The 12,732-nt window shown below is 42.4% G+C and overlaps 2 protein-coding genes across 6 annotated transcripts in view; one reads left to right on the top strand and one right to left on the bottom strand.

The window, feature by feature from the left end:
• Positions 1-2,432, top strand: part of TRIM55 (tripartite motif containing 55) — a 55,608-nt gene extending 53,176 nt beyond the window's left edge. For 4 of the 5 annotated variants that reach the window (XM_055431857.2, XM_088844450.1, XM_055431853.2 and 1 more), the window contains one exon: positions 10-2,432. In XM_055431857.2, coding sequence (XP_055287832.2) covers positions 10-132 — 123 coding nt within the window. In that variant the 3' untranslated portion in view covers positions 133-2,432. The remainder of the gene's footprint in view (positions 1-9) is intronic. The other variant, XR_016039263.1, reaches the window with a different exon arrangement.
• A 22-nt stretch (positions 2,433-2,454) lies between these two features.
• Positions 2,455-3,339, bottom strand: CRH (corticotropin releasing hormone). The gene has a single exon (XM_055432689.2). The coding sequence runs from the start codon at positions 3,252-3,254 to the stop codon at positions 2,685-2,687; it is 570 nt and encodes a 189-aa protein (XP_055288664.1). The 5' UTR covers positions 3,255-3,339; the 3' UTR covers positions 2,455-2,684.
• Between the last annotated feature and the right edge of the window lie 9,393 nt (positions 3,340-12,732).

Genomic DNA, 12,732 nt, shown 5'->3' with positions numbered 1-12,732 from the left:
CTGTTGCAGACTGGATTTGAGAACTCTCCCCTCCAGAGACAGGCTGCTGCTTCAGGGAGCGGGAATGGAGCTGATTCTGAGCCAGCTCGCCATGTCTTCTCCTTTTCCTGGTTGAACTCCCTCAATGAATGATATTCATTCCAACTGCTGCACCTCTCTCTGCCTGGCTGAGATACTCACAGGCAGCAGGGACCCAGATGAAACTAGGATCATGTAGATGACGAAAGGGACCTCTGAATGGCATTTCTACCGAAAATACCCTTTAATTCCAGATGACTTAGCTAACACATTGAGGGAGAACAATGCTCTGAGAAGAAAGTTGCAGAAGAGCATTGGGGGAAAAAGGAACTTGATCTTACGCAAATTTTTTTATTGTGTGGGAAACGTTATGAAGGGTGTATAGGTGTGGTATGTGTGTGTGTGCATCAGTAACAAGTGGCCAGTGTTGAAAAAAGTGGGCACTACACTCATCTCTAATAGGCACTGGCTATTGTTCTGATATCACAGTAGCTCTTATTTTCTTTCCTCTTTAACAGTGCAGGTGGTCAGTGAAATTCAGTGTTAATTCAGAAGTGACCGATTTATCAATATATGGACAAAAGGTAAATCACTGACCAAAGATATGAGATGCTTCACAAAGCTTTTCTCTTTTCCACAACGGATATTGCTGGATGGATATCCAGAAATGTTCTTTGTCTCTGGTGACACTTTCCTAGTCCAGAAGGCAAAGGCCAAGGACATTTCTTGTGACATTTTTCTAATCTTAGTTTCAAATATGCAGATATCACGTACTTTACCTGAAAAAGACTTTTCAACAGGAACCATCTACTGTCTCATGTATCCACTGAAGCACCAATCTGAACTATAGAGCAACTGCATGTATTTAAATATATATATACACACACACAATACACATTATACATGTACATATATATGTATTTAAATCATGTGTTGTCCCCCCATAACACCTCATTCAAAACATAAGTTTTGTAAAGTTAGAAACTTCACTCTGTATGAACTCTTAAATAAATGCTCTTTTTAACAACTTAGTCTTACAATGATTTATTGTATTCATATCATTGTATTAATCCATTAGTCAAGTGAATTTAAAGGGTCTCAAGGGAATAAGCATCTTCATACATCCAAATTGATTTTGAAATATTAAACACTCGATTGAATTTTTAAAGTTATAACTAAACTACCAAAGGCAAGTGCATTGTAAACTGTATTAGGGGTACTGTTTGATTTTAGAAGTGCATAGAGATAGTTTATATTCCTAAGAATGAAAGAGATTAGTGTTGGTGTGACATAAATGAGGTGTTTGTAAAGTTATTAAAGTCGAAATGTGCTTTATAAGAAAAATGTTCCCAAGGGGCACTTTATAGCAACTACATTTAGTTTTAAGTGGAGAGGTTATTGTTTCTCCTATTAGAAGACAGCAAATGGAAAACAGCTTAGAAAAAAAAATACTTAATGGTACCAAAGTTTGGTAAAGTAAACCTTTCTCATAGAAAAAAACAACACAGCATTTTGGCCCTCTAACTGGAGGGAAGCCTTGCCACAACCATTAACCTCTTTTTCCTTTCTTCCTTTCCTCCCCAATTATGTCACATCTTATGACAAATCAGGGGGTTTCCCTGGTGGCTCAGGTGGTAAAGAATCTGCCTGCAACTCAGGAGACCCGAGTTTGATCCCTGGGTTGAGAAGAACCCCTGGAGAAGGGAATGGCAACCCACTCCAGTATTCTTGCCTGGAGAAGTCCATGGACAGAGGAGCCTAGCAGGCTACCATCCATGGGATTGCAAAGAGTCAGACACAACTGAGCGACTAACACTTTCATGAGTGACTAATACTTTCTACAGTTAATCAGGATTGAATGTTATTTCTGTTATGAATCAATATTTCATTTATAGAATTACCAAGCCTCAGAACTGCAAACTACTTTCTAAATTATTGAACTCAACCTCAGAGGGGTACTCTGAGGTGCAGATATGAGTCCAAGGTATTTGCAGGATTTGTGTGAGCCACCGACATATGTTTGTGGTTTTAGCAGAAAATAAAAATGCCAGTTTTGTTTATTCTTGTGTTGATGTCAATTTGGAGAAAGTAAAGAGCTCAGTTTTCCCCTGTGAGCACTGGAGAGGAAAAATAAAGTCGTGATTACCTTTGCAGCTTTTATTAGAAATATAAATATTCAGCATTCTCTTACAGAGCCAAATTGATCAAGGATTGGAAAGATGTTTTATTACTGAAACGTTTACAAGGAAAAGTTGGATCAAAGAGCTTACATATTTTTGTCTCACCCACCCTAGAGAATGATTTTCTTTTTGGCTCAAAACACAATAAAATCAGTATGGTGACTTATGTCTACTTCAAAACATTTTCCCCTGGGTCTATACTCTCTATAAAACACTGTTAAAGACACCTGGAAGTAGAAACTAGAAGTATAGGACGCAAATTACATATTGTCGCTGTTACTGCATATGAATACACTGTGTGCATGCTAATTAAGGAGTCTGGGCGCTCCTGCTGTACATCCTCTACATCTCAATCTATATAAAAATAAACAGATGGTATCAGAGCAATGCTATGGTATAGAATACTGTATTTTTATTTTTTAATTTTTAGATTTTTTAATTCATTTTTGTGCTAAATACACAATCTTTTTAGCCAAACGCACCGTTTCATTTCCCAGCAATGTCCAACAGTTTCCTGTTGCTATGAGCTTGCTGCGCTAACTGATCGGCCTTGGTCATTTCCAAGACTTCTCGGAGGAGGTGGAAGGTGAGATCCAGGGAGATGGGAGGTTCCTGGGATCGCCTCTTCCTGGCGGCCGGCGCCTCCTGGCGGCTGCCGAGGGCGTTCTCCGTGCCACGTTCCGCGGGACCCGCTGGGCTGTCGAGTGGGCGCCGGGGCTGCAGCAGTGCTCGGAAAAAGTTGGCGGCCACCTTGTCCGGAGAAAGGCGACTGCTGCTTCTGCTGGCGAGAGGCGAGGCGGCGGGAGAGAGCGGAGCAGCCCGGGTCTCATCGAGGTTACCCAGGCGGAGGAAGTATTCCTCCCCAACGCGGAGTAGGGTGGGCAGAGCCTGGGGTTCCTGGGGCTGCGGCGGCTGGAAGAAACTCAGGGGCTGGGGGTGCTGTGATGCCTGCCGGGCACCCGGGATGGACCCCCGGCTGAGGAGGGCCCTGCATGGCGGGGAGGGCAGCAGAGCCACCAGCAGGACGCCCACGGACACGAGCAGCGGCAGTCGCATGTTAGGGGGCGCTAACTGCGGTACAGAGGTGGGCAGAGGGCGGAATGAGAAAAAAAGAGTTACCAGAGTTGAGCTCCACTGGGAGTCTTCCCGCAGGACGACACCCACAGACCCAGCTCCCGGCGCGGGTGGGGCGCTGTCCGTAGTGCTGAAGCGCCCGAATTACGACTTCCAGAGCTGGAGTGAGACTGAGAAGGGGAGCAGCTTGGAAGAGCAGGGTGCGGCACCAAGGCTCAGTCCCGCGCCAGGCTGGAGCGACTCTCCTTACGAGACTCACTTAGTGAGGGTCCCCGAGTCCCCTGTCTAACGATTCCCCCAGACCAATTCCCCGGGCTCTAAAGAAGACCTGCAAATTCGTGGTCTCAAGGGCTCTAAACATTACCCTCTCCCCGCGACCCCACCACCACCCTTTCCGGATGTTTCAGCATTTTTCTCCAAAGTGAGAACTGCTGCCTCCTTCCTCTTTTCCCATCCCTGCCCTCGGTTCTCTCGGTTGTCGGGATGGATGGGGGCTCGTTTACACATACAGTGAGGAATAACTGCCAGTTCAGGTAACACTGAGCAGCCGTCTAAGTTTGCTTTTAGTAGCATCTCAGCTACCATCTATCGGAATCTTGTGGCACGGGAGCGCACAAACACGCGCGCACACGCGCACACACACACACACACACACACACACACGCCTAGGAACAGCCGGCAGCGCGGCGCACACTCTGGCAGCTCAGGCAGTGCAAAGTTGGAGGCGCAGTTCCGTCTAGGCGCTGCCTACCTTCCGAGGTGCTCAGCAGGTGAGCGGGGCGCAGTGCTTCTCTGCAGAAAAGCTTCTCTGGGGCTTTTTTTCAGGGGTTCTCTTCCCTTCTCCTTTCTCTTCCCACTCTGTTCTTTTCCTCTTCTCTTCCTCTTCTGTCTCTCCACGGACGTGGGCTCTGAGTTTCTCCACACCAGAGCCTGGAAGGGGATTTTATAGTGTCGACCCTCTTCAGAAACCACGCAGCATTTGCCTAATAAGCTGACGCTCTCTTGACAGCTGGATTGCGCGCTGCCTCTGCTCCTGCATAAATCATAGGGCCCTGCCCGGGAACGAGGGGCAGAATTTTTGCTATCTCAACATTGAATCTCACATCCAATTATATCAACAGATATTTATCGCCTCCTTGATGACGTCAACTAGCCCTAAAATGGAAGGGCTTCTTATGACTTGTCCATTGACAAAAATTCTTGAATGAGATTTCCCAAGTGTCAAAACATACTGGCTTCTTACTAGGAAAGGCCGAAGGGAAGGTCAGAAAAGAAAGTGAATGGGAGGGGAGAGAAGAGGAAGGGAAGTCTATCAACACACAGTCCTGTGATAGGGGGTAACTCTGGACATTCCCCTCCCTTCTCCCACCTAACTCCTCTGACCTGCTGTGTCAGGCAACTCCTCAGCATCTGAAAATATCCCTCTGCTAGAGACAAAATGTCCCATTAACTTTCTGCCTGGAAAAGAATGAAGAACAAGGAGATGGGATTGCAGGGGCATCCAGCTTTTAAAGTTCTAGATGCTTTATCCTCCCAAGAACAGATAAGGAAATTATGAGTCTGCAGAGGTAAGACCAAGAAGTCTCTTGAAACATTGCTCAAGTTTTTTAAATGATGCAAGAGCTACTCCCATGATGAAGAGGCACAAATCAGAATCAGCGAGGGGTGCAGCAAAGATTTTAAGGTTTCCCAGTATCTCACTGTTCCTCCTTGTTCTCTCACAATCTAAAATTAACTGTGGACTTTTCTGTTCCTAAATTAGAGAAAGGGCCAGTAAGAGGTAACTGAGGTAAACAATCTTTATCTAGTCTCCTTAATGCAAGCCCAATGACAGAAGCATCCATTCTAACTTCCCATTCTATATTGGGAAAGACTTAAACTGCTTGATTATAGGGCTGAATTTATCAGCTACATGTTTTCACTGATGAATGCTGAGCCTGTAAAAATGATAACCTCATTCATTTTACTTCCAAATACTATTAACATCCATGACAGTGCCCATATTAGGAATACCCAGGTTGTTGTTTTAATTATTTCTTTTACTCAATTCAAATGTGCTGCATGGGGACCTGATAAACACATAAATGCTCTCTGGCACTACCACAGAATTGAATGCCTATAAAACCACACTAATATTTCAAAATAAACTGATATCATATAGGTGGGAGGTTGTTAACCTCTAATTGTGCAATTTTTTGTTTGTTGTTTAGTTGCTAAGTTGTGTCTGACTCTTTGGTAACCTTGTGGACTGTAGCCTGCCAGGCTCCTCTGTCCGTGGGACTTTCCAAGTAAGAATACTGGAGGGGGTTGCCATTTTTTCCTTCTCCAGGTGATTGTCCCAACCCAGGGATTGAACCTGCATCCCTTATGTCTCTTGCATTGGCAGGCAGGTTCTTTACCACTGAACCACCTGGGAAGTCCAATATATTCTGCAATTCAAAATGCAATTCCAAACTCTAGTGTCTGTGATTCAATTCAGCTTCTAGATAACCATCAAAGTTGTTTATCAGAAATTTCCTGTTCCTCATTTCTGGTTACCTCTGCTTATTCCTTTGTAACTAACCTGACAAATGATATAATGCATATTTCAACTCCCATTTTTGAGTCTATACTAATTCACAATTGCTCTAAGAAACAAAAGGAAGGTAAAAAGAAAAATTCTGAAGGTTTCCAAAGAAGTCAGTGCATAGCTGGATCACTGCACTATGGAATGGACTTTTGACATAGAGAACAGAGAAAGAAATGTGTCTTCTGGGGAAGATGTGAGTTGTTACAGAAGATCATAATTATAAAGTGTTTTATGTTGGTAAGAAAATAATCTTTCTCTGTCCCCACTGACATCTTTCAGCTTGGGTATCAATCTGGAGGTGAAAATAGGTTTGGAAGGGAAAGTTGAGGTAAATGAATACAGAAGTAGAAATAGTAAAGAGAAAGACCACAGGTTTAGTTGAAAAGACCTGAGAGGTTCCTCCAGAGAGAGTGAAAGTGTTGGCTGCTCAGTTATGTTTGATTCTTTGTGACCCCATGGACTGAAGCCCGCCAGCGGATTTCCCAAGTAAGAATACTGGAGTAGATTACCATTTCCTTCTCCAGGGGATCTTCCCATGCCATTTCCTTCTCCAGGGGATCTTCCAAACCCAGAGACTGAACCCATGTCTCCTGCATTGCAGGTGGATTCTTTACCATCAGAGCCACCAGGGAAGCCCCATAGAAGACCCAGCTTATTCCAGGCTTTGACTGGCCCCAAATCTTTTCAGATCTCGCTCCTCTTTGGCCATATGGAGGATGCTGTTTTAGTATAGCTCCTTCAACACTGTTGAATCCTTGCTGTGAGATTTTCCTTGAGCAGGTAGTTGGTTGGGAACAGTGGCTCTCACTAGGGGTGAGGAATAGAAGGCCTAGATCTCAGTGGAGGTGTTGTGCAGAGTAATCCCTACTCACCACAATTTAACCAAAAGTTAAATCTCACCAAATCACTGAGCATTCACATCAGAAATGACTAGAAGAAATCATTTGGCTTTAATGAGAGCCAGAAAGGTTAAGTGACTTACATGAAGTCACTCAGCTTGTGATAAAAGTCAGAATTAGAACCCCATTCCTTTGACTACCTGCCTGTATTATCTCCATAATATCACCATACCCTTTGAACTTCCTTTTCCAGTAGAGACACAAGAATAAATTAAAATGAGAAGATGAATCTAAGTGAAGCAACATGTTCACACACTAATCCTGAGTTACCTTTTCTCAGACTTTCCATATATTAATAAATCACCTAAGGCAAGAGAGCCCAAAGATGCCCTGAGCGTGTTGATGCCCAGGCCCCAACCTCTGTGCATGCACTGCAGTGTACCGTTCAGGTGAATCTCATCACTGTAACATGAGGTTTTCAAATGCACTGCCAACTTAAGATGCATTAATTTTATTTTTCCATCTTAGTTTACCTTGGAAAAAAGAGATCTTTTGATAAAGTATAGAGCTTATGTGGTTCTCAAATTAATGACACAAATGTGTGACTGCAGAAATAACATACTGCAAGAGGACTTACATACACAGAAAACTAAATAGCCAAGTCTGTAAAAATTGCCACTGACAGATTCAATGTTACATGTAGGAATAAATTCTTCAAAGGAGTCACTGGAGAACAATTTAAATGCTTTCAGAGCCTAAAAACAAGCCAAGAAACATGGGCACAAAATAGGGATTACTTCATGCTTCTAACCATATTTTTCACTAAGAACATATTATAGGGTATAGTTAAATTTCAAAAGGCATGGCACAGCAGTTCAATGAATAATGAAATATTAGGAATAATAGATACCTGCTGGGCATATTTCTGCCATCTGCATCTCCCTGACTTTGAGAAGCTCCCAACAAGTGCTTCTATTAGCAAAATACATAGCAAATGAAGACAATCTCCAGATTTGTTAACTGAAACATTTGCTGAAATGAATCTACCATCTCCAATGACAGCCTTTAAAAATGCCAAGGGTGGATAGGTAGTTTGGTAATTGTAACTTCCATAGGCAGCACTAGGGAAAGGACGTCAAACAGCACAAGTACCTAACTGCTTCACCAGTAACTGAAACTTTTATTAATCTCTTCTGATTATCAAAGCCATTCATCCTCCTTACAGAAGACTTAGAAAAATTGGAAAAGTATAAAGTAGAATACAAAATCCCTCACATTCCAGAATATATAGTCTCCATTACTATTTTGTTGTTTTCTTTGAGACTTTTCTCTGAGTGCAGACATTTTATGTAATTGGATTAAGACAGTGTTCCTAATTGTTAGTTTCTGCCTAACCACAGCAACAATTCCTCTTCCTCCTCTTAGAAACTTAAAAGTTAACTGGCGGGAGGAATCTCCCAACCCGTTTCCTCAGTAACCACTCATATCCTCCGCTCCCCTGCCTCAGCCGACCTTTTGCAAACCTTTTACAGCCACTTCCCTCCATGCTTCTTCAGACACCACTTCATCTTTCCTGCTCTCCTCATTTCAGATTATTAGCCCCTCCCACCTGTTCACAGTCTTTACCCTGCTCTCTTCATTTGGGGTTTATGCTACCATTTAAATGAAGTCTCAGGGCGGTGTCTGGGGGTGTGTGCTGGTAAACACGAGTGCATTTGGGAAGACCTCTCGAAATGCAGCGTGGAGAGTAAACTGGAGAGGCAAGGAAGTGGGCAAATGAATTATGGTCTTTGGGTCATTACTGCTGGGCCTCTACAGAATGAGCATCACACGCCAGTGGTGGCGGGAGCTGTACAAGACAGTGGCAGGGTCTCCTGTGGACCGTTCCAGGAGCCCAGGACACTAACTGTGGGCAACCACACTCCTGTCCCAAGGCTGGTAATGGTAAGGCTTCCTTTCATTTCCCCATAAGTCAACAGATCTCTCAGCAGCCAGAAATCGTCACTGGGTGCCTTACCTCCTGCCCTCAGAAAATGGAATGTTACCATTCCCAATGTTTGCTACCTGTCCCTTTATTTTTCCAGAAGTTAGGTAGTAACTGACCCCAGAGAGATGACTCAGAGCACTGGAAAGGGGACAGGTTTCTGCTTCTCTAACAAGCCCTTGTCTTGATAGACATGACTGACCTTTCTATTTACATCGTAATACATCAGATTCTCTGTTTTAGGCTCCAGATAATGGATGGAGGGCAGTGAGAGGATGTGTGTGAACTTTCTGTCATGAAGGGCAATTTGCAGGAACTAATCATCTTACAATAGTTGGTCATGAGAAAGAAATCCATCAACTCAGCATCCTAATTAGGTATTTATATTCATGAACATTTCTTGACTCTAAGGAAATTTTTGCCAAAGAACCCTCCTAGGAATGTTACCAGTGTTACAATGGGAGAAAAATGAGGGGATGGTTAAAGTTTTTGTTGTTTTTTTCTTCACATTTGTTTTCATTTACTTGGCTGTGCCTGGTCTTAGTTGTATCACCTGGGATCTTTAGCTGTGGCATGTGAAATCTTAGTTCTATCATGTGGGAGCTGACCAGGGATGGAACCCGGGCCCCCTGCATTGGGAGCTTGGAGTCTTTAGCCACTGGACCACCAGGAAGTCCCTATTTATAGGAAAGTTAAACACATTTTTTACTGCAAAATTCTCTAGTGTTTAGAAAATTTTATTCTGAAGTGTAAATCCCCAAGTCTTCAGCCTCTGCCAGGTGTATTTGACCACAGAGCATGTTCATTCATTGTGTGACAAGTTGGGAGATGCAATAAGCGAAGACATTTTATGAGTTCAGCTATACTTTCTTTCTTTACCATCCATATTTAAGTCCATGATTAAAACTGCTAATATTTTACTTCTTCTAGGGGGATAATTTCAAATGACACATTTCACCCTTGAAGAGAGTGTTTCAGGGTATGAAAACAAGTCTATTTCCAGTATTTCTGAGGATCACCTGCCAGGGGAGGGGTCACTTTACAGAAAGGAGCTGCTGAGCCCTCCCTCGCTACTCATGAAATAGACTATTTGCACACTTCCTGGTCAGGGGAAGGAGTTGGTCTCTACAGGGAAATCTGTGAGCCTACCTTGCAAAGGAGGACCTTCTTCAGGTATGAAAAGGCAGAAGTTTCCTAGACAAATTGCAGTTGGTGATGTCAAGTTTTTTCCAAAAGGAAATTTGATTACTCAAGAGGCAGTAGGCAACAAGAGCTGCAGGGGTAGACAGACAAGCAGCCAGTACTCAGGAGCTGTGGATCTCAAAGATGTTACTGGCTCTGGTTTCAGACCTTTTGTGAACCTTGCTACAGGCTCTATTCATCTCCCAAGGCTTTTGTCAACCATCTGTGGAAAACGTGATGTTAGCTTCAAATATGAAATCTACAGTTAATTTTTCATGTATGTGTGCTTGTTAATCTGTCTTGCAACTTGTTTGTGAGCTCACTTCCCACTTCTTTGTAACTTCTAGTACACTGCTTACACAGGGTGTCTGTTGGTTCTCAGAGACTGACTATGTATATCCTACCCAAGAGAAAGGATGAGACTTCCCCGGTGGCCCAGTGGTAAGACCCCACGATCCCAATGCAGGGGGCCTGGGTTCAAATCCTGCTCAGGGAACTAGATCTCACACACTGCAACTTAAGATCCCGAATGCTGCAATGAAAATCCCACATGCTGCAACTGAGACCCGTCACAGACTCGTCACAATGTTTAAAATAAACCTTTTATTTTTTTATTTTAATTGGAGGCTAATTACTTTACATTATTGTATTGGTTTTGCCATCATTGACATGAATCTGCCCCATGTGTACATGTGTTCCCCATCTTGAACCCCCCTCCCACCTCCCTTCCCATCCCATCCTTCTAGAGAAAGGCTACCTCAGTTCAAGGTGGTCTCATAACTCAACGTCAATGAGCCCTTGAAAGGAGGGTTGGATGAAACCTATGTGTGGGAAAGAAAGGATCTGTCTGATTTGCTACATTCACTGTTCTCTTTTGCATAAAATTTGGAAATGATCTGAACAACAGCATTCTCAGGATAATGGAAAAGATTTAACAGCCTTAAGCTGCAGTGAAGTTTAATGTTCCTATTCATATTAAGTTAAATATAGATACATATTTGAGCTCCATTTCATTTTCCAACTTGTTTTCTTTGTACTTTAATTCTTAATAGCTGTGAAGTTCTGCCTTGTGCTAATGTACTTTTATCTTCTCAGCAACAACAATAATTGCAATGAAGGAATTTTTTTTTAATTTTCAAAGAGAAGTAAAATTATATAATCTGATAGGTTTCTTTTTCCTTTTAATAAAGTTATTCATTCTAGTATCTTTATATGAAGATTTCACTAAGAAATAAGCCTTGTAAACAGAATAAAGCATTCACCTGACTTACCCTTCCTAAGGAGATACACTAGATTTCTGAGCATGGTAGCTGTCACATTACCTCAATACAGTTTTTACTCTATTACTTCCAAGCTGGGTGATCTTGGACCTTTATTTAAAATTTCCAAACTTATTTGTCAAGTCATTCTAAAATGCCAGTTTCTCTGTTTTCTCCTTTTAGGGTTGTGGAGTGAAATAAGACAGAATATAAGAAGCATTCAATGAACACTGCGCATCTGTCGCTAGGCTAATGACCTGGCTTCTATTTCAGTTGAACTATGTCCGGTATTTATTAGGCTTGATACAGGTCTATTAACAAAATAAAAAAAGTATAATCACCAAGTTTTTCTTCTTCTAATACTGGAGGCTTTTTGATATCCAGCTGATCTAAAAAAAATTTTTTTTAATTAATAGACTTCATTTCCTAAGAGCAGTTTCAGGTTTATAGAAAAATTGAGCAGAAAGTACAAGAAATTCCCATATACTCTTTCTCCCCTCAACCCTCCTCCTGTTCAGTTCAGTTGCTCAGTCGTGTCCGACTCTTTGTGACCCCATGGACCGCAGCACACCAGGCCTCCCTGTCCATCACCAACTCCCAGAGTTTACTCACCCTCTCCTCCTCCTGTGTCCACAAGTCCTATTATTAACATCTTGTGCTGATGTGGAACATTTGTTGCAACTGATGAACCAATATTGATACATTCTTTTTAACTGAAGTCCACAGTCTGCTTTGGGTTCACTTTGTACTATACATTCTGTGAGTTTTGACCAATGAACAATGGCACATACCCACAGTGACTACATCACACAGAATCATTTCACTGTCCTAAAAATCTCCTGTCCCTATAGTTTTGCCTATTTCAGAATGACATAAGGCTGGAATCATACAACATGTACCCTTTTCAAACTGAAACCCTCTCAAAAAGAAACCTTTTCTTTCACTTTGCAATATGCATTTCAGGTTCCTCTCAGTCTTTTCAAACAAAGGTACATTTTTTTACTTAGGAATAGCAATATTCCTTGGCTGAGGACTCTACTTAATAAATAAATGTCTGCTGGCTTAAGGATTATTTCCGTGTTGAAACTACTATACTTAACCTAATCATTTACTGATTTAAGTGAAAGTAGATGCACTCACATGGGGACTCTGCATCTTAAAGAGGGGTTAAAAACAACCATTAACACTGATAATTAATATAAAAATACAAGGATATATACTTCTCTTTTCCATTCCAAGATCAGGAGGTCCCTCTCTTCCTGGTGGGAGCCTCCATTATCCCACAAGTGGCTATGAACCTGTCAGGGTCTCCAGATGAGACCTGGGTAACAAGGCACAGTGACGGAGGATTCATTGTTTCTTCTCTCTGCACCCTAATTGCTTCTGGGGAACCTTACTGTCATTCCATTTGCAGTCTCTGCTCTAAGATCAGGCAATAGCAAATAGTCATTCATAATACATTAAAAAATCTCTTTTATTCATCTTATCTCTCTCCCTGATCAAGCCCTGGAGGAGTTCCCCCTTTTCCCAGATGGGAGAGAGGGTGGGAGCGGGTGGCATCAGCACAGGCATGGCCAGCTTCAGACCAGCCTGTTCCACCAGATACTCTGAGAAGCCTTTCAATTTC

The sequence above is a fragment of the Moschus berezovskii genome, chromosome 16 (assembly GCF_049115385.1).
Source record: "Moschus berezovskii isolate FMDL1 chromosome 16, NW_MosBer_1.0, whole genome shotgun sequence".
NCBI classification, from domain to species: Eukaryota; Metazoa; Chordata; class Mammalia; order Artiodactyla; family Moschidae; genus Moschus; species Moschus berezovskii.
Note: the sequence above shows the minus strand (reverse complement) of the source record. Positions and strands in the feature narration are given on the sequence as shown.